Source organism: Lissotriton vulgaris, chromosome 11, assembly GCF_964263255.1.
Source record: "Lissotriton vulgaris chromosome 11, aLisVul1.2, whole genome shotgun sequence".
Lineage (NCBI taxonomy): Eukaryota > Metazoa > Chordata > Amphibia > Caudata > Salamandridae > Lissotriton > Lissotriton vulgaris.
This window is the reverse complement of record NC_141699.1, coordinates 691,198,379-691,221,615: the sequence shown is the minus strand read 5'-3', so window position 1 is coordinate 691,221,615 and position 23,237 is coordinate 691,198,379. Positions and strand designations below refer to the sequence as shown.

The following is a 23,237-nucleotide window of genomic DNA, read 5'->3' as shown; positions in this document are numbered from 1 at the left end:
TTCCTAACTATAACTGGTGTGAAACCTATGTTTTTTTCAGTGAATATATATATATGATGAGCCATTCCGATTGAAAAGCAAATCAAATATTTATTCACCAGAATACATGCAAGACGTGTTTCGACCTCACACGGGATCTTGGTCACACATGGTTTTGTGCATATAAAATCTGAACCGAATTATAATGTCCCTGTAACCTTTGTTTTTTTTGTGGAGTGATGCCAGCTAATCATATCTAATTTTTAGATTAGTCAGATCAGATCTGTGGAGGGTACCCATCTCTAGATATCTATAAATATTCTCTTTTTTAATGCCAAAACTACTGAATGGATTTAACAAAACGAGCTCTTTCTGGACCAAGATCTACCTTTCTACCATATTTTCTGTACTTCTGTTAAGCAGTTCGGGCTGTGGTCATTTTTATTAAAATCTCTGTGGGAAATTGCAGGGGAAAGCATGTTTTGGGATCCCCCTTTTTCTTGGCCTCCGCTTCACAAATCACCCAAAAATGTTCAAGACAGAAGCTGAAGTGAGTGGCAAACTAGTTTTGACCATTTCATGAAGATTTGTCAAATGAAGACAAAGTTATTAGCAAAAAAAATGATTTGTCTATGGAATCTAGGTCCTAACTGTAATTCTCTACTGGCGACTACCATATATAAAAGTATGGGTTTTACTTACCTTATATATACTTTCCTTACATAGTGAAGACAATGGGTGGTAAATGCATTGCGTGGTAAAGGTATTGCATGGTAAAGGATGTGTGGCAAAGGGATGCATTGTAAACACATCCTCGGAATGTCATGCAGCCCATATTCGCAACTTTTCTCTTTGTCTGGAAATAATGCCCTACACCAGGAAGTATTAACAGTATCTCAGTGCATGCTAACAGTCAAATGTTTCCAAGTGTTGATGCTTTTGTTTGTCAATAAATCTATATTAACACTCATACACCCAAAGAATTACGAACACAGTCATAAGCCATAGAAAGATGTTTCCCTCTGAATGGTTTTAAAATAAACATCACAGATTAAAAAACAATGACCTGGATTTACTAACTTTGCACGCAACACAGCAAGGCAACTTGATCAGCTGCGTTACATGAAAGAGGAGAGCAGAAATGTGCCAGATCTACCATAATATGGCACACTTCTGCTCTCTCATAGTGCTCTGCTGGTGCACTTCAGGCAGTCTAGCGCCAATGCAGACACCTTTGCCCTATGATGCAACAGTGCCTGCATTATGAGAAGGATTGTTTTGGTGCAGGAATCAATACCTTCCTATACAAAATTAATCCTTAGAGGCATTCAAGGAAAAAGGAAGTAATGAGGATATTTTCCCATGTTAATCCTCTCTTGTGTAAGTGCACCATTTTAGCGCAACCCAGGTATACTGCCTTTAGTAAATCTGGGTTGAACATGAGTGGATACATGCGAATGCTCAAGCTCCACCAATGTTGCACATGTCCAATGCAGTGTAATACAATGCAGCACAGGGCACTGTGTTGTATTACATTTTCTTTTTATACAAAGCCACAAAAGGCAATGGAAATCAGCCCTTGCATTGCTTTGTGAATCCAGACTAGCAATAGCCAAAAAAGACATGCAACCATGACGCAAAATGTTGGTATATTTGGGCCACCATGTTTTTTGTTAACTCATTCAGGGGGTGGGTGCTGCCGGGGTTCACGCACAATGGGACAGGACCCAATTCTTGGTGTGGCATGTGCCTATCAGGTGGCTTCACCCAGGGAACAGCAAAAAAGAAGTTGTTTTGAACATGCAATAGATGTATGCCTAAGGTAAATAGGTAGGTTCCTGGAGTAAAAAATCACAACCTGTTTTTTAGCAGCATGTCCTGGAAAGTAAAAGTGCCAAACAGGGAGAGGAGCATAACGTTCCTTATTATTATAACAATAACAGTGTCCAGGAATCTTGGAAGGAAGATCATGTCAACACTGGAATACAATAAAATAAATCCAAAGCTGCATGCAATGCAATTCTCCATTTTACACGGATCCAGAGTTACAAGTTCTCAACACAAGTTGAGAAGATTGTTCAGGCCAAAGTTAAGATAGCTTACTGTGTAGCGATCTAGGGGCTTTTTTATGAGAGCCCTGCAACACTTTTGCACCATGTGAAGTGGTGCATGCATGACACAGGGCTCACCTAAAGATTTATGAAACCATGCAAAAGCCGCCCTGTGTGGATTTGAGTGGCTTCATAAATCATGAGTGTACAAATTGTTGCGTCGATTTACTCTTCACCTGGGAGGCGTTCCATGGGAGCTGCGGTGGGTTTTCCCACTCAACACACATTGAATTTGATTCTGCCCCAGATTTACAAAGTGATGTAGCCTGGGAAAGCGTTAAATCCGTAGGCCTCCCGAGGTGAGGTGTAACGACGAAAAATATGTTAATTTCTCCTCGCTTTTAACTCTTTCCATGTGTGCTGAATTCACACATTGAAAGAGGAAAAAACCTTGTAGGATTGTTTTTGGGCAGGAAGGTGCTCCTTCCAGCACAAAACAATCCTACACGCAATGGAGGCTCCCTAGCACCATGGTGCAAGGGTGCCTATGTTGACGCTAGGCTGCCAAAATGGAACAGGAGCAGGCAGAAAGGACAAGAATGCACTACATTGCTTCAATATGGTGCATTCCTTCCCTTTCACTTTGGTGTTGGGCAGCACAACAAGGTGTCCTGCTGCACTGCCCTATGCCAAGATGCCATAAATGAGGCCCTAGAGACTTTACAAAAGTGCAGAAATCATAGGGTCCCATGAAAGCAACTACTGTAGTCATGCAGATGCTTCCCTAGTATGGCCGAGGAATCTGAGCAAAGCTTTCAATCTATATTGAAAAGATACCAAACTGTACTTTTAAAGTACTCAATAAAACATAAAGCTGTAAAGCATCTTATTTCAAAAAGGCCTCAGCATGTTGTATGAGTATGGAAGCACAGAATCTGCTATATGAGTATGTGTGGGGACATGCTTCATAGGTGCACTCAGCTATTTGCCTCCTGTGGCCACTGGGTGATGCGCATCTGTAGATGTACTGGTGTTGTTTGATGATATCTTTATTGGTTAGGTTAATAAAAACTGTGACAAGAAATAAATTCAAGACAATGACATTTCGTTCACTTTTTGAAGACTTAACTGCCAGGTAAAAATTTGTCCTGGATGAAATTTAATTAGGCTGTAGTAATATGAGTGATTTTGGTAAGTTTGTGCTACTCTTTTGATACGAAGTTACAGAAACGAATCCACGATTAAGCCGCTCACATAATTTAGATCAATTTGGGACAAAAATGCCTACCATGAGAGCACAGGAACAGCGTGCAAGCAGCTGCTGGCTGCTGATGTTTGTAGTATGTTGTATTCAGTGCTATTTTATTTGCGCAAATGCATTCTCGGGCAGCCGTGACCAGTGCAGGTTAGAGCGGTGGGGTGGTGGGGCCAGGTTTTGGGGGGGGATTTCGATGGACGACGATGAGGGATAATTATTTATTTATTTAATTTCCCTCTTCATCGTCCGTCAACCCCCCCCCCCCACACACACACCCGGCCTCACCTCACCGCCCCACAGCTCTTGCCTGCACAGGCCGCGGTTGTCCGTCGGGTGCGAGGGTGCATTTATCTTTAAAAAAAAAAGAGCACTACATGCTGGGTTAAACTGCTCACATTATCCATATAATCCCACATAATTTTGCTGCATTTTCGTGTAATTACGTTAGAGTAAATTACTCATGCTACGCCCGCTCCTTTCTTTTTTTGGAGGGCAACCTAAATGCTAAAAATTAATAAAGAGGAGCTGTTAAATGGAACATGTTAACAATAATCCTCCGATTGGTATATAGCCTAAAATTACTCCATAAAGTCAGTGCAATATCAGGTCTAAAAACAGACTTACAAATTATAAAAGTCCATACTACACTGTGTCGGACAGGCAACAAAATGTGATGTCATTACATTCATCTAGTTCTTTTTCTTCAAAAGTCATGTATTTTACCAATCTGCAGTTCAACAGAGAATCGTTGCCCTGTAAGCATGCAGACACCGAGTTATCTATCCACAGTGGCAACCCAAATCGAATGAAGCATCACCTCAGACGTTTTCTACAGAATACTGATACGTGAGGGCATACACAAATACTATGAATCAGGGATTCTACACAACAGCCACGTCCTCTACAGGCGCCAAGCTTTGAGATTTCCACCCCGATCTAATAGCTCCTAATGGCACCAGTAGGAAGCTGAGTCTCATATGCCTAGCTCAAAATGATTGTTTCAGATTTGCTATTAGATATTTCAGAACTAACACCAGTGGCGGCTCCACTGCTGCGGAGGAGCACCGACTCACTGTTTTTTTCACCAGTATAAGAAAAAAATTAAATGATAATAACTCTGTTATATCATTTTATTCTTTCCTTTTTGGTGCATGATAACTTTGTGAGGCAGGAGGGCTGACAGAGCAGGGAGGAGTGGTTTGCCCCCACTCCCAAGTGCCCAATGACTGTTTGGGCAGCCCTCTCTGGATGCCCAAACCAGTCATGCGCACTTTCCCTCTTCTCGTCCCATGCTGCATTATAGCCTGGGTGGAGAACATGCCCAGGCCCCAATGCCCTGTCTGAGCGGCGAGTCACAGCGCTCAGACCAATCACAACGCTGCATTGCACCATTGTGATTGGGTCAGTTGAGCCTGGGTACCTCCAAGCAGCTTCCTGATCCTGCCAGCGGGTGGAAGAGAGAAGCATCTAAGAGGAGCAGTAAGGAGGATCCTGCAAGCAGGTAAGTTACATTTTTGTTTTCCTCCTACCGCCGCCCCTCCACCCCGATCGGTGCTGGCTGCTGCTAGCTAACACTGAGGTGTATGTGGGTAGTGCTTCAATTGTAAAATAATAAGGGCCATATTTAGAAGGGGAGTTCTGGTGTTCTTGCACTATTGTGTTTTTATCTAGGAACCTAAATCAATATTGCTATTTTATGCCCTTGTACGGCTATAATCAATAATATCCCTATAATGGCATAAGAATCAGATCCATATTTAGTAAATAGCCCTTGCAGTCCAAAGCACGGCAAAGCTACTTTCTTAGATTCCTAGAGAGCACAACAAGTTCTTTCGACACAGCAAACCTCCAGCAACCTGAGAAATCCCCATTTGCTTTTGTTTTGATTTGTCATTGAACTCCTGTGAACACTAAAGGAACAGTCAGTTCTTAGTGACATCTTTATTGACGTCTTATGTCCAAACCTTACGTCAAACTCGGCACCTTTCAGGTATAAATATACCAACGTTGCCTTAAGCAAACACACGGTGGTGGTTTTGGAGCAGAGCAGCTGTTTACTTGCCCGAGAGCCCAGCTGATGCGAGAGCCCATGGACGCTGCCCCTCCCTTTTGACGCACTGAGAGAGACGCTGTCTTTTCTCCTGCCGAGAAATCCAACTCCAGTGTTCTCACCCGCCTTCGCGGGCTGCTGGGATATCGAGTCCTGATAGAGAGATACCAGACCTCCTGCATTCTATTACCCAGGTACGGAGCTGACTAAACCCTTAAAGAGAATTCTTGAGTCAGAATCTTGGGAAAACCAACTTAACTTAAACTGCTACTTACTTACTCCATCCCACGTATTAGGCTTAGGTCAGGTACACCGGGGTAGGCATAGTTAGAATCACCAGTTGAGTACGATTAGTCAATGTATATATGTATGTATATATTTTATCCATTTTAAAGTATCTTATGGCTAAGAAACCATATCAATGCTTTTACAGTATTATTTCATAATACTCCTTTTACTGTACGCACTTTACTTTACATTAAGTATTGCAATTATGGCAATTCATTTCTCTTGCATGAGAAAGAAGACTTCTCAATAAATTACACCTTTTATTGAAAACGCCCGTCTCTCTTTTCTCTGCACTCTGGTGAAACTAAGTACGCACGATTGACTGAGTGAAATAGCTGTCTATTGTTTTCACACAACTCTAGAGATACACTCTTATTCTGAGGGAGCAAAGTTGTCATGTTATATGGTTGTCAGAAGCTAATCCCTTCTTGTCTATCAAGGGAGTTTAAACTCCTCCTCGTTTATTCGAGAAAGTTTCTAGTGACCTCTGAGCTAGCTGGCAAACCTTAAGTCTAATATAGTCAGTAGAGACCTAGTCGACCTCAGTCCTACGTCTACACTGCTGAATATATTATTCCAATGCGCAGAGCCTATTGGGAATATAGGAACTACACTACATGGCGCCCTACGTTTGGTAAGGCGATAAATCTAACGCAAGACGTTAGAGTAACTCAGTCGTGCTTTTTCACACAGACCCTTTTTCCCGTAAATACGAATTGCCCACCTAACTGTCCTGTTTTTAGGATATGAAATATCAAGTGAAGGCAAAAGCCTAGCAGACAACTTCTTAGAGAAGTGCGCTGTACTTCAAGCACCAAAAACGCTGAAGAACTTACAATCAATACTAGGTTTCCTGAATTTCGGAAGAACGTACATTCTAAATTATTCAGAGAGGGTTAAACCTCTCTATGAATTAATAAAACCTGATTTTAAACCAATCAATTGGACTCAGAAACACAGAGAAATTTTGAGATCATTGCAAACAGACATGTTAGCTAAAACAAAATTACAAACTCGCGACAACACACGCAACCTTGTAATCCGAGTCATCCCAGGAAGATGCAGATTCACGTACCTGGCCTCTAATGAGGGAGAAACAGTACCAATAGCTTACAAATCACATTTGTACACACAAGCTGAAAAAACATTTAGTCTTACAGAAAATATTGTCAATGCGGTTCAAACTGCTGTAGCAAAAGAAAGAGCCCAAGCCCAAGGCAAAAGAATAACTGTTTATACAGCAGAATCAGCCCTTGAGGCGTTATTAAGCCCAGTTAATCTAAAAACAGTGGCATTAGATCCAAAATGGATACAGTGGGAAAATTCTCTTGCTGCAGAAGACGTGAAATACTATTTTGACCCGAACATGAAAAAATTGAAAGATCTAAAATATGAAGAAGAATATCCTCTGCCAATCGAAATTCTGCCTCTCCAACAGTACTCTTGTGTAATCTATATGGACAGATTTGCACAACATTACGATGTGGATAATAAATCCTACAATGCAGCGTGCGCGATAGTTAAAGGGCGCTGGCGCTGTGGTAAATTCAGACCAAAAATAACAAAAACTGAATCCCTGAGAAACTGTTCGGCTCAGTCAGCTGAAATCAGATCTTTAAAGATGGCCCTTGAAAATGCCGATCATGAATTCCCGACACTAATAGTGTGCGATTCACATTTTTGCATTAAATCTTACAATAATGACTTGCAGAACTGGGTTCAAAACGATTACAAAGATGACACAGGTGCCACAATAAAGCATAAGAAGCTTTGGGAACAGGTAGTTCTTTTGCAGAAAGAACTACGAAAGACTCACGCGATACATACACTGAGTCATCAACGTGATGGCGTTCACGTTGCAGGGAATTCATTGGCTAATACAGCCACAGTGGAAGCAGCTCAACCGGCTTCCGTAGCCACAAAAAAGCGTTCAGAAAAATACATAGACGGGGAAACCATGCTGGCGGTAAAAACGTCTTCAAAAGGCGACTGTGCAGCACTACCCGTGTACTATCCACTCAATTATACATACATAATTGATGCAAACTCCGTTCCTTTTGCTCGAATCCCTGGAGTGGGGGATAGAGTAATTCCAAACACGAACAGGAGAATCTTCTTAATAGCGGACGCACACATGGGATTGGGTCTAAGGCACCAAGAGATCAAGGAATCTCTGACAGAATTACAATCAGAATACTGGTGGCCGGAGATGAGCCTGCAACATTACAAATTTGCAAAGAGCTGTCCAACTGCAACAGAGATCGCAGTAGCGAACCGACCGGAGCATTGCCATGGCCGTTCTTGAAGTTAGCATAAGGCTATCTATACGTAAAATCCAGCGTCCCATTAATTTCCTTTTAAGACTAGATTCGCTTAAAAATACAGACACCAGCGTTCGGCTGTGCCAGAACTGTTATAAAAGATTTGCGAGTCTTTATCGGCACATACGCAATTGGCATGCTACATTCTGACCAGGGTCCTGCTTTTAGCTCTCGAGCTTATAAGGAGGTCATGACCAGAATGGGCATTGCATTGCGCTACTCTTGTCCCTTCCTTCCTGAGGGAAATGGGATTGTGGAAAGAAAAAACCGGGACATAAAGCAATCTTTAACGGCGAGGGTATTAGGTTCGGGTGATGGGTGGGTCCAACATTTAACAAGTGTCCAATGTAGTCTTAATAATCTGCCAAGAAATTCTCTGAAAGGTTTCAGTCTCTACGAACTATTGTTCGGTACTAGAATGCATATTCAGGACTTAGATAGTCAGACTACAGTGGTATAAAGAAAATGCTTTGATATCAAAGATCGTTTGGCTGTTTTACAGGACTTAAATGAAACAAGAAAAGCCCTGAGCAACATAAAGTTAAAACAGCAGCCAACAGCCACTGAAGATAAACCACCTGTCCCAGCAAGGCCTGTCTGGATTCCAAAGATTAGGGATCTGGTCAGAGAGAAGATCGCGGTGAAGAAGGAATTTGGGCCTTCTTACAGAAAAGCAGTACCTGTCTTAGCTGTCAGCGGAACAAGATCAGTTGTACTACCGCCCCTTGCTGGTAAAAAGGAGAACCGAGTTGTATCCATCGACCTGGTAAAACCACAATCATGTGGCCAATAATAAGTAGTAGGCCCAGTGGACTCCCAAGAAATAGCAGATACCAAAAGTTGCTACAATTCAAGAGGTTCAAACTGAGAGACTAATCACATTTGATAAACCTGCAGTGAATAAAAAAGGACCATGCAACAATGCCATGGAACTTGTGCCTCTTGAAACCCAAATTGAAACAGTTCGTCAGGAAACACCTGTCTACAATAATGTAGCCTCGGACTATGCTAATGAAAGAAAAAATGAAAAAGCAAAGGAAAATTTGGAAGCAATTCCAACAATTGACAGAACTGCATCTGGCTACTTCATCAATTTCGATAACTTTTTTGAAGATCAAAGCGAACCTGAAGAAACACCAACAACAAAAACTTTAAAAGACAAATTAACTAAACTCTTTCATCAACTCAAAGAAACATATCTGATTTCTCCATGGATTTAATTTTGGATTGTGTTAGGTGTACTTTTCCTCCTGCTTTGGCTCATCATGGTACTTTGTTTGGGATAATTCATTGAGGGAAAATACAGTACAATGGACACAGCAAGTCAGAACATCAACTTGGTCCTAAAGCCACACAAGTCATCTCACATCGAGAAAAGAGAACTATCATCAGTGAATGTCACAGCCATTCCATTACCCGGTGGGGTAGCTTGGGACAAAACGGATTACGAAATCTATGGCCCGGTTGAACTCTTGAAATATCCACATCAGTTCAAGTTTTCATTAAGTGACTTTGTAAAACCAAGTACATTCTCTGATGCTTGGGACTTTGAAAGCATAAATAATATGATGTCAGATTTAGTAATGTCAGCAAAATTTACAGAACATGATTACTTACAGGGTTCGTCGAATTATGAACAAATGTACTGTTACAATCACTTTGCACATCACTATTTACATAAATCTGCTCAACCTAGAAATGTTTTTATGTATTATCAATAGGAACATTGTGCAACTCCACCTAAAAGCAGTTCGAAAACATTTTATGAGAAATTCCCATACTTCTCAGGGTTTAACACAAGTGATGCAGAAACGTTTTATTTTAAACTGTTAAATAAGACAGGGATAAAAACAATGTTGACAAATACTAAATTGATTTATTCTGAAACATTTTATGAAAAAATTATTACATTTGGTTTTGAATTCTGGAAACAAAACATTGAAACGAAAACCATCTGGGGTACAAAAAATTGGCAGGTCCAAGGTTTATAAGCATTATTTAGAGCCTGCATGATCCCAGAACAAATAATATTCTTGAATGACACCATTCAACAGACTACTTGTCTTGGCCTAGCTAAGATTAAAGACTTAAACAAACCGTCTATTCCAAAGCCAATACCTGATAGTAATGCCACTACATCTGTTGAGATAGACGTATCCCATATTTTACAGCAAAACAGAACACATCCTGATTGGAAAAAGTGGTTGATCTGGCCAACAGACACAAATAACTGTCAAGATAGATTCCTGAACAAAATACAGGGGTTCAAAATGACCAGACCAGACCCTAGATACTCCCAGAGACAACATCCAGGGATAGTAACAACATACAGTGTAGGGAAACCATGCCTTGAATGGCTACAGACATCCACACTGGCTGAAATTAAGCAACACTTGACTTTACTTAAAGACGGTGCTGACTTGCGTGATTTCATAATGGGACCACGCAAACAGCGTCAAAATTGTTTCATAGCGGCCGGTATATACGCTGCATACAACGAAGCATGGAAAGTAACTCAAATTGAGACAGCAGAGAAAATACGAGAAATTGATTGTATTAATTTGGAAAAATCACTTTCTGTTGTGGACAATGGGTTAATGACTCTGTCCTCCAGAATATATTCACTGGACAGTATTGTATCATCTGCTATCGATATAATAGATCAAGACTTACTAATGTTACAACACTGTCAGTCCCAATTAGGTTCTATTGTACAACTTGGCTGGACGTTGAAAAATCTGCGTTCAGGCTACGTGCCATGGTGTTTGATAAACACAACGTCATTATTCTCTATCTTTAACCTTACTGATAAACAAATCAGTTTGGCACAAAAAGGAGCAGACTATACGATTCTGAGCATTGAAAAACTTGAGAGATTACCATTGACAATGTCAGAAAGACCTGTCATTGAATGGATAATACACAGAATAATTACAAATCCGATAACAACTTTCCAATTTAAATACTGCCAAGAGTATATACCAGCGGGCCAGTATGAAAGGTTGGGTAAAGGGTACATTAAGTCATCATGGAAATTGCCTTACACACACACATGTTATAGTGAAAATAAACAGAATGTATTTCTTAGTGGTAACAATTGTAAACAATCACTAAGCGGTATACTTCTGTGCCAAGGTATTAATTAGCATGGGGCCTGTGAGGGGACTTCAAATGACCTTTCGTGTCACCAGCACGGCACACCTGCAACACAAATAGAGCCATTCTTTAGACAACTTTTTAACGGGAGCTATATTCTAATAATGGACCACAGCTGTTGTGGCATGGTGCCAGGGAAAGCCTATCTCGTAAGCGTTAGTTCCATGGTCACTTGCTGTATGCAAGTATTGTATCCAAACAGCACTCCAGATACGGAGGCGACGATTTGGCTTTCTTTGAATATCTCTTCTATTGGAATTGATACTTTAAGCAGAATGAAGTCTGTTCTTTTACAGACAACCGTGCCTTTAACGTCATCAAAAGAAACGTATGATCTTCTGGTTGCAAGGACAATGGCAGAGATACATACCCTTTTATCAACAAATTGCCCCGTGCATTTCGTAGAAATGCTAAGCCAAATCCTAAATATGTCTGATGCCAGTGGTATCCCACATATATTTAAGACAATTTTTACGGGACTGTTAACACCCTTCGAAACAGTTCTGGGCATTTTTCCCAATTTTATCCATTCTGTCTTTGGCGGCCTACCACTACTTTTGGGACTCGTAGCAGGAATTTTATTTTTGATCATTCTGCCCCGATATGGCAAGCCAAGTCGCAGACAAGACTCCAGCAACAATGGAAGAAACGATCCTAGCTATACGCTATCGGGACCGCATAACTAAAGCCCTTGGATTAGCCCGGCTAAGAGATCTGAATATGGCAAAATTGCATCCTACCTGTGCTTCGATGTATGCTATGCGGAGAAGAATGCGTGTTGGACGTCTGTCTTACACTACCATCAGCAGTACCATAGGATACAGATACTTTGCTAAGTCCTGTAACGGCTCATGCATCGTGTTGTCCCCAGCGGCTACCCATTCTGATGACGGCATTCGTTGAGACTTCACCACTCCGATTAGGTGGCAGTGAAGTACGAGATGAGAGCAGCATCACCCAGGTACAACCTTCTGTGAGCATTGCTGATCCTGACATCGGCATTGTCAAACTTGGTCGAACTTTCACCTGATGTCGTAGACCAATTTTTTGCGAGTCTGTCTGAAATTATGTTCTCCCCTGAACAGAAAGAATACCTTTTTAAGCAACGAGCACACAGCGTTCCCCTTAACTCTGAATTCGGCCTTCAGCTTTGATAAACAAAAGCTACTGAAAACATTTGGAACTTTTTTTTCCCCTGAAAGCAAAATTATTTTTTTCAAACTTCCAAAATATTTACCTTTTTCTGGCACATGTACTCTGCTTAAAGTAAAACTATTCTTAAAGAACAGAGCTTCTATTTTTAGGAACTCTAGAGACAATATATTACCTCAGCCTCTAGCACATTTACAGCAACTGCATGTATATGTGATGGAATGGTCTCGACCTTCTTTTCTGTATTAAGAGCCATTTCATGTGTAATTTTCGCAAATCGTTCAGCTAATATATATAAGCAGGTTTAACTGAATGATTACACTGCTTGAAAAGCGTACAGTACCAATAATCATTTTCGTGTATTTCGCATACACCATTTCAAATGCAAAAAATGTATTTTGGGGTGGGTTGGAATACACATGCACCTTTAAATGTTTACTATTGCTTAGTTTTAGTAATGATGGACATTAGATCGTGGAGTGGGTATTGTGTTTTTATCTAGGAACCTAAATCAATATTGCTATTTTATGCCCTTGTACGGCTATAATCAATAATATCCCTATAATGGCATAAGAATCAGATCCATATTTAATAAATAGCCCTTGCAGTCCAAAGCACGGTAAAGCTACTTCCTTAGATTCCTAGAGAGCACAACGAGTTCTTTCAACACACCAAACCTCCAGCAACCTGGGAAATCCCCATTTGCTTTTGTTTTGATTTGTCATTGAAATCCTGCGAACACTAAAGGAACAGTCAGTTCTTAGTGACATCTTTATTGACGTCTTATGTCCAAACCTTACGTCAAACTTGGCACCTTTCAGGTATAAATATACCAACGTTGCCTTAAGCAAACACACAGTGGTGGTTTTGGAGCCGAGCAGCTATCTACTTGCCCGAAAGCCCAGCTGATGTGAGAGCCCACGGACGCTGCCCCTCCCTTTTGATTCACTGAGAGAGACGCTGTCTTTTCTCCTGCCGAGAAATCCAGCTCCGGTGTTCTCAGCCGCCTTCGCGGGCTGCTGGGATATCGAGTCCTGAAAGAGAGATACCAGACCTCCTGCATTCTATTACCCAGGTACGGAGCTGACTAAACCCTTAAAGAGAATTCTTGAGTCAGATTCTTGGCAAAACCAACTTAACTTAAACTGCTACTTACTTACTCCCTCCCACGTATTAGGCTTAGGTCAGGTACACCAGGGTAGGCGTAGTTAGAAGCACCAGTTGAGTACGATTAGTCAATGTATATATGTATGTATATATTTTATCCATTTTAAAGTATCTTATGGCTAAGAAACCATATCAATGCTTTTACAGTATTATTTCATAATACTCCTTTTACTGTACGCACTTTACTTTACATTAAGTATTGCAATTATGGCAATTCATTTCTCTTGCATGAGAAAGAAGATTGCTCAATAAATTACACCTTTTATTGAAAACACCCGTCTCTCTTTTCTCTGCACTCTGGTGAAACAAAGTACGCACGATTGACTGAGTGAAATAGCTGTCTATTGTTTTCACACGACTCTAGAGATGCACTCTTATTCTGAGGGAGCAAAGTTGTCATGTTATATGGTTGTCAGAAGATAATCCCTTCTTGTCTATCCAGGGAGGTTAAACTCCTCCTCGTTTATTCGAGAAAGTTTCTAGTGACCTCTGAGCTAGCTGGCAAACCTTAAGTCTAATATAGTCAGTAGAGACCGAGTCGACCTCAGTCCTACGTCTACACTGCTGAATATATTATTTCAATGCGCAGAGCCTATTGGGAATATAGGAACTACACTACAGCACCATGCACTGTGCAAGTGTGATGCAAGCCCGAAATGCGACGATTGAAGCCACGCAAGGCCACCTTGCGTGGTCCTGAGTTGCTTCATAAATATAGATTAATGCAACACAGCCCAAATCACTGTGTTGCATTACTCTGGCCCCAGAAGTTGTTCCACGGGTGTTGTGTGGGTGTTCCCTTGCAACTCCCATGGATTTTGACGTATTCCTTGTTTTACCAAAAGTAAAAGACCTGGGAATGCACCAAGAAGATATGCCTTTTCAGTGGAGGCATGATGGGAAATAGCTTTATTTCTCCTTGTTACTTCCTCTGTCTACATGTGCTGCATACTGCAGCACGCATAGAAAGAGCAATATGCCTCCCAGGATTGTTTTGTGCAGGAAGATACCCCTTCCTGCACAAAAGCAATCTTGCATGCACCATAGGCACCCTTGAACCATGGTATAAAGGTGCCTGTGTTACCACTAGGCAGCCAAAAGGGTGCCAGTGCAGGGACAAAGGCAGGAATGTAGCGGCCTTCTTATAAATATGGTACATTGGAACCCTTTCACTGTCCCTCAGCACAGAAAGATGACTTGCTGCACAGTGCTGAATGACTTTGTTATAAATATGTCCCTAAGTGCTTGAACCCAAAGTGCTGCTTAGACGCCCAAAGCCGGCATTATAAAATGTCAGGGTACAAAATAACAAGTGTGCGCAGCCCTGAATCCACCTTAGGCATGTAATTCATTGTCAGGCACTCTCTGCCCTTTTATCTCACTCTTATAGGTTTCTTCTGCTTTTTCCCTTGGTGACGGATTTTCTGTTTTTCTTTTCCTTTGTCTTGATATTTTGTATGTTTCTTTCGTCTCTTGCTCTCGGGAAATATCTGATGAGGAGAAATAAGTGTTGGTTGCCCCTATTGACAGCCACCAGCACAAATTAAGCACTGCCATCGGGACAGTTTTGACACTTCTTCAGCATTCTTAAAAAAGGACATACTAATTATAGCTTTTCTGGCCAAGATCGAAAAAGCACTATACTATATGTTATTGCTCTATTCATCAACCCCAGCATGTCAAGTATTCTGCTCAATTTCAAAATGACTTTGATGGTGCATGCTTGAAGTAGTTCACAAAGTGCTTTCAAACTCAGATTTTTTAAAGACTGTCCCTCTGAGCTTTTTACATATAGACAGTAGTTAGATAACTGAAGATCTGCTATGATGTGGAGATTTAAAACGTCGATTTTGAGTTGGCAGATGTGCAAGCAGTTTGAAGGCCACCAGCCAAGTTAAATGCAGCCGTAAGGATTTTTTCGAGGCATTTGTGTAATTTTGCTCCTTAATTGGGGAAGCAATAGGTTATTCCTGGGATTCATTTTACTCTAAATAAATCTGAATATAAGAGACCGTTGGGTGGGATATTTATGGAACATGAACGACGTAAACCTTAAGTAGGATTTATGAAGCCATGCAAAGCCACATTGCTAGGCCCTAAGTGGCTTCATAAATCTGGAGTAACGTAATGCAGTGCAAATCGCTGCGTAGTGTTATTCTGTCCTGCGAAGGCTTTCGAAGGGCATTGAGTGGGTGCTCCCATGCAACGCCCATGGTTTTTGATGCATTCTCATATTTACCAGAACTGGTAAACCTGGTAATGTGCCAAATAGCTCAGCCTTCGCAGAGGAGCTGTAACAAGGAGAATATCTCTATTTCGCCTTGTTTCTTTTTCTTTCTGTTCTGCAGCACACATATAAAGAAGAATATGCCTCCCAGGATTGTTTTTGTGGAGAAAGGGGTCCCTTACTGCACATTACCACTCCTGCATGGAACCCAGGCAACCTTGAGCCATGGTGCAAGGGAGCCTGCATTGGGGCTTGGCAGCTCATTGTGCCCCAGTGCTTGGGAAAGGACAGGAATGCACCATATTCCATGAAATATGGCACATTCCTGCCCTTTTCCTGTGAGAATCGCAACTAGGTGACTTGCTGTGCTGCACCACACCATTGTAATAATACTCTTGAGTGTTGTATATCATGGCATATCTGAGTCATGTTTGCAGGCCCGGACTGGCCATAGCAGGCACCGGGCAATCCCCCGGTGCACCGCACGGGTGGGGGCCGGTTTTGGGCCCCTGGGGGCCATTTTTGTTACAGGGCCATTTTTGCTGCAAAATCGGCCCCGGCGAAGAGCTCGGCGGCACCTCCAACTCACCCCCCCCCCCCCCCACCCCACCCAGAGCCAGTTGTGGTTCCCAGTCGGCCCTGCATGTTTGGTACAAGGGCACATGGTTGGCCATTTAGAGGGCGCCCAGGAATGTACTATTGTTGCTCATTGTAGAGTGAGATGATAGGTGTCAAGAAGCTTCATGTTATGTGTAGCACTTTCAGCCAGTCTTCAGATTTGTGGCTAGTGTCAGTTTGCATCTGGGCATTTGTAAACAAATATTTTAAATTGAATAAACAATACTGCAAGTCCCAGAGTGCAAAGGTTTGTTGGGTAATAACCAGAACTGCCCGAAACTGTTATAGAATGCGCTGGCCACTATATAGCTATGACTCTGAACAGATGAAAGTAAAACGCATAATTTCGTTATAATAATAATTCGAAGTTTTTAGCTTGTCTAAAAACATACTTCCTCCACTATGACAGTACCACATCTTTTTTGGTGCTTTACAGTTTTCTTTGCTTTTTTTAATGGCTCACAAAATGTCTCTTATATAACATTTTTGAAGATTTTCATTTACTCTCCTCCTCTAACAGTGTTTGCTACACAAACATAATAAATGAACGTAGTTGTCTAACTGGAAATATTTCTGTGAAAAATAAATTGCTTTTGCAAAAGAACTAACCCTATAATAACAGCTAACACTGTTCAATGAACGTAGGCCTTGGTTTTCAAATAAATCATGTAACGCAACACAACAAGTGGAGTTTCTGTGCTGCGTTGCATAAACGGGAGAGAGGTAAACTGTGTCATACCTGCAAAGAAGTGAAGCTGTTCTGCTCTCTCCCTGTGCTGGTGCACTTTATGCTGCCATGCGCCAACTCAAACACCCTTACACTATAGTGCAGAAGTGTCTGTCTGCATTGCGGTCAGCATAGCTTTTGTGCAGGAAGTGGACCCTTCCTAGTATTTATGCAGGACGTAGACCCTTTCTGCACAAAAACTATACTGAAAAGCATTTTCCCCTTTGTGTGTGTGCTGCAGAATAAGGTACACATACAAAGAAGGAAGAAAACTAGGAGAAAAAATATATATTTCTCCTCGTTATGCCGGCCCCATGAAGGCACAGCTTTTTGGTGCAAATCCATGAGTACACGTCTCTGTAGATATGGACCTCTGTCAAAATCCATAGGTGGGTGCAATGGAATGTATGGAATGCTACCTTGACACATTGTGCTGCATTCGTTACTTTGCCTTATGATCCATAGCAAATTTTGATTTGCATTAGTTTGTAAATACCAACCCAAAAGTTTGCATCGGTCTGCGTTCAACAAGTAAGGCAAACCTGACGCAACGTGTTTGTAAATCTGGGCCATAGTGCGGAAGCAAATATCCATAGCTTGACTCTGGCAGCACAACAAATCTCAAAAGTCAGCATTACCACTTCATAAACTACAGTTCAAATAAAATATTATCTGCACTAGACGTTGTATCAAAATAGCCTGACAGTAGGCCTAAAACTTGCGCGTGAAACAATAATTTACAATATTACTCTTAAAATCCAGTTAATCTCTGCAGAAACTACTAACGGCACCCATCAAGCAAATGCCTACCTTAAGTTTATTGGTATGGATTTGTGGAAGAAATGAAGAAAAAATGGATGCATAGTGGTCAATAGCTGAAAGAAAATATTCCTGCTGCATGGAAGCGGAAAGGGTTAAGGTGTCGCACCATGGATTATTCAAACTATTGAAATTCTAAATACAAGAAATGGCTGCGACATTGTTCAATTTAAAACTATCATTGTTTCAGCAAATGCCCCTTCAGGTAAGAGCCGTGGGTTGTGTAGGGGGATTCGACAGACAACCATGAGGGAAAATTAAATAAATAATTAATTTTCCCTCTCTGTCGTCTGGTGAAATTCCCCCCCCCCCCCCCCCTCACCTCCCCCCCCACCCTCCCCACCCACCGCCGGGCCCCACCACCCCACTGCTCTTACCTGGACGGGCCATTGCTGCATTGTTTTATCCTAAAATATCTTCGAATGGCAATAGGCCATAAACACATTGGAAGATGGTTATCAGATACTGACATGTTTACAAATATGCAACCTCTCTAAAATAAAAGAAGCACAACATATATTCACAAATCTGGAATAAGTTTGGAAATAAACAACCTCAGAACAAAATAATAATACCTTGCCCTGTATTTAGGACTGACACAATTTTGTCAATTCCAGCCAATGTAAATCACATGTGCTGCTGTTACTCCAATTAATTTTGTTACAATGTGTTGACTTCAGAAGGATAAAAGGCTGAGTTGGCCTCACTTGTATTTGAACGCCAAAATAGAGGAAAACTTGGGTAACGTTAGAAATTAGAATGGAGGGTGTGCAGCCAGAATATCAACCACAGAATATCAATGGGACACAATAGCGAAAATAATACAATTGACCTGTCTAGGTTGCCTACGCTTAACTGCACATATATGTACCTATGCAATACATATTTCGTCAATGTATGTAGATGTGAAGTTAGGAATACAACTTCTCTTTATGCAACTACCTTTAGATATTCTGCCCTCGATATTCTTGTACCACAATATATTCTCGGGGTCAAATTTCGGCAGTACAATCTAATGGAGGAAACATGCTAGAAGTGAAATAGTCTTTGCCCCATAAACAACAACAATAGCCCCTGGAAACAGTGCTTAATTTGTATATAATGAAGTGCCAGGGCCCAAAATAATTATTGGGAGTCCAATGCAGTTGGCGCCACCGCAGCTCCTGCTACTGCTGCCAAATGCGAGTGAAAGAAGTAACTATTTGCTGGAAAAAAAATATATGCAATTGCCAAGGAGGAATTGTGCTAAAAAAGGCACATAGCGCTACCATGTGGTGGATAAATATGAGCTGGCGTTTAGATAAAGGTGCTGTGCTTTGTATGCACCGGCAAACACTGGCACAAATTAAGCACTGCCTGGACATTTTAACGCAATAACTTGACAATTAAAACCAATAGTACAGCATGCAATGGCAATGGCTGCCCTTTAACCTTACAGCATAAAGGATGCTGTCTTCCAGGACACGTACCTGGTAACCGCCTCTTGTGAATTCGCAATGAAGAAGCCCAATGTGTTCGGAGCGATTCGCAACTCTGGGGAAGGGTTGACAATAATGCAACTGAAAGCCATTTTGAAAACACAAACAAAGCACAAGCATATCAGCGTCATCAAAAATGCAGCATCCGCGGTTCATTTTCTTCATTACTTGTATTCGTTTTTTATTTTAATTCATCATAACTTTGTGATCCTGAAATGGCGAGGTTTGCGCCCCCACCACTCAGTAAAATTTATGGCGTTTATTTCTTAAAATTAAGCATTTCATTTTCCAGAGCAGACGACTAAGTAGGCAAATATGTGCTCGTATTCCCCTCTGATCCTGTTCCAGATTCCTCATTAAGAAATGTTCTCTGTTCCCATTAAGGACATCAATATTACTAAGGAATCCAGGACCTGAAGCTTGGCAAGTCGCGGCCTGTCACGGGTAACGGATAATATCTTTACCTCAGTGCACTTAGAAAATGGACACATTACTGAGCACCCAGGGCATAGCCTTCCATGCTGCTCTTTTTAAAATACTGATACTATAAAATATGAGCAGTTGCGATTGGGATCAATGTGACCAGCGTTAGTGGCGTGATACTAGGGGGCATATTTACAAGCCCCTATCGCCACAGGAATGTCACTTTTTATTACAACGTTCCTGTGGCAACAGGGGCCTCGGCTTATTTACAAGCAGAGTTAAGCCACTTAACATGGCTTAGCGCTGTCTTGTAAATAAGGCTCCCTTTAATGCAACACTTAGCGTGAAAGGGGAGGGCAAAGGGTGTTGCGCTGGACGTTGTACTGTAACACCCATTGATTCTGATGCTGCCCCCTATTTACAAAAGAGGCATAAATAGGAGGCGGCACCAAAATTAAGACCAGGGAAACCCTGATCTTACCCTGGCGCAACAAGGAGAAATGTTTCATTTCTCCTCGTTTTTGCTGTTTCCATGTGTGCTGCTTTGTGCAGCACACATGGATGTTTTCATGTGTGCTGCATTGTGCAGCACACATGGAAACAGCAAAAGGCCAATGATTGTTTATATACAGGAAGCTCCCCCTTCCTGCACATAAACAATCATTTGTAAAAAATGCAGTTTTGGAACTTGTATGTGTGCTGCAATAAGCAGCACACATAGAAGTTACAAAACGGCAATTAAAGATTGTTTATGTGCAGGAAGGGGACCTTCCTGCACATAAACAGTATTTCCCTGCATGCAAACACCCTTGCACTATGGTCCAAGGGTGCCTGCCTTGACGCAAGGCTGCTACGTGTAGCCCCAGCGCAGGGGGAACGCAGGCTGCACCATATTCTTGTAAATATGGTGCAGCCCTGCGTTTCTGAAGTGGCGGAGTGATGCGTTAATCCAGAAAGGCTAACACCTCACTTCCGCCACTTCCCTTGTAAATATGCATCTAGGTTTGTAATTGGGGCTGTGCATAATCTGTGCATACCTCAACCCACTACCTCGGAATCATGCAACATCTGGGGAAAATTGCACACAATTATGCGAGGCACAAAAAAGGGTTTTAGACGATATCTTATGTGACTTTTCTTAGCAATGGTTTATCTTGCACAGAAAAGTTGCTTGAGATACAGGCCCGAGTCTGCATAATGAAAATTGCACATGGGTCCGTTTGCAAGCAGTCCAGTGTGTAAAAATCAAGATGCCACCTCAATAGGGCAGGCTGTTTCCCCAGGAAGTAGACACTGCACAGAATGGGCTCTATTCTCTAAGGTTAACCAGTTTAAAATGTATGTTCGTGAGTACATTTACCTTACCCAAGCTAGACCGGAATTCAACAGGGATTCCTGTCAAACAAAGCCTCATTGATGTGTACAGAGTTCTCCTCCATAAGTACAGAGTTCTTTGCAACTGTAAATTTCATTTAAGGGGTGAATCAATGTGTGTACCAAGGCACGACTATCCTTCGAAACTTGTGAATTCTCACAAATATGTATGTTTGTGGGTATTTACAAACTCTCCTCATTCTCCTCTCCAACCCGGAAAGGGCAGGGCTTTTACACCAGCCAAGGGCTGACATATACCCTGGCCATTGTCTCCTCCTCTGCTACTCTGCTGTGATGCTCTGTGCCCTCAACATGTCCGCTGATCCCCACAATGCTGTCTTGCTGCTCCATACAACACAGAGGGAGTGTTCTCCTGCACTCCCTGCACATGTTGGTACACTTACCCACAAATATAATTCACTGCACCCACACCAACAGCTTTCAACACCTCACTCTTTGAATCTCCCACTGTTCTGGAACCACTCACTCAACACTCCCTACACATATGCATGTTCCTCAACACCAGCTGACTTATCAAACACACCACAGAGATCTGGGGCCTTCTGCACAACAATGCCCCAGATCTGCTTTTTTGCACAGAAACACATCCTAGTTGAACACTGCTTAAGAACCCGACTTCTCCTCAGCCATCTCTCTCGCTACAAGCTCGGAAGGCAAGAAGGACTGCACAAACCTGCCGGCGGAACTGCCATCATCCACAAGAATGCCATCAGCTGCACCAACTCCACAGACGTGTCTTCCTTCGCTTCAACTTAGGACATCTGTTGTTCAAAACCACATCACTGCCTTCTTCACCCTAAGTGGCACTCTCATCCACAAACAACTAGGACTCTATAACAACTTCACCATCACAAACTTCTTTGCAACACTCACTAGCAATAACATCCTACTCAGGGACCTGGAAGACCATGCCATCTCCAGCCTAAAAGGGTTAATCTAAGACTTTGGAAGCATGAGCCTCACCCAATGGGCAAAGGGACCTACGCATGTCCTGGATCCTATTCAAACACCTTCAACAGTATCCAAGACGACTAGCCTGCGTTCTGGATAGAACACACCCTCATCAGGTTCAGCATCCCCTTCCAAGTCCCACACACACAAACAACCACCAGATCAGCCCACTGAAAATAGAACAGTATCACTTACAATTACTGGAACACCACTTAAAATGCCCCACAACCTGAACACAGCAACTGCCTTCCAAAAGCCATCAAGAACTTCAACAATTGTATCGCCTCCTCTGCTGAATGCCTGTCCCCCCTCAAACTAAGCAATACAACAAAATCTAGGCCCAGTCCATTTGGTAACCATGCCATTTGGTGCACAAAGGAACTCAGAATGATAAAATGCCACTGCAAACAGCTGCAGTGCAAATTGAGATTGAGTTAGGAGAAATCAAACAGGAGTACGTTCAAATCCGCCCTGAGAAGATACCACCAAATGATCCAGACCACCAAATGCACCACTATGGCAGACCGCTATGATGCCAGCACCTACAGAACCAAAGAAATCTTCACCATGGTGAAGGATTTCACTGCACCAGTGACCTCTTCCGACTAGATCAACCAATTTTCGGACCTCTGCAAAAATCTCTCTCAATTCTTCAGAAACAAAAATGACAGCTATTTATAACAATTTCAACCAGCAAAACACCTCCTGATCTTACCCAAAGAACCAATACTAACCAAATGGCCTGTTTTTTTTTCTTCTTTTTTTAAAATATATTTTTATTGCAGATAGATATTCACAGTTGTACATCGGTCAACAATAGTGCAATCGGTGGCGGTAGCGCCGAGGTTATGGTATCACTGTTACACAGCCATTCAGCCCACAACCCGGGGGTCGGGCGGCAGATAGCAATCCAACGGTGAACGTGGGTTCTGTGCTCAGCTAGTCATGACCAGTTATGAAGAACGTTTTACATCTGCTTTTCTAAAAGAAATGGACCCCCCCCAACACAACAAAAACTCTCCCAGAGGTCTAGCAGCAGGTCATCAATTTCGAATCACCAAATGGCCTGTTATCACCCAAGAAGAAACCTCCACCAAAATTAAGTCCATCCACTGAGGGGCCCCATTGGGTCCATGCCCATACCACACCTACTCCAGAGGACTGAAATCCATCAGCT

General features: G+C 42.0%; 1 protein-coding gene across 1 annotated transcript in view; it reads right to left on the bottom strand.

Moving 5' to 3' along the window:
• Positions 1–23,237, bottom strand: part of LOC147683337 (calcium-activated potassium channel subunit alpha-1-like) — a 799,658-nt gene that overhangs the window by 324,006 nt on the left and 452,415 nt on the right. The window contains exon 15 of the mRNA XM_086942523.1: positions 19,283–19,372. Within this exon, the coding sequence (XP_086798649.1) occupies positions 19,283–19,372 (90 nt within the window). The remainder of the gene's footprint in view (positions 1–19,282; positions 19,373–23,237) is intronic.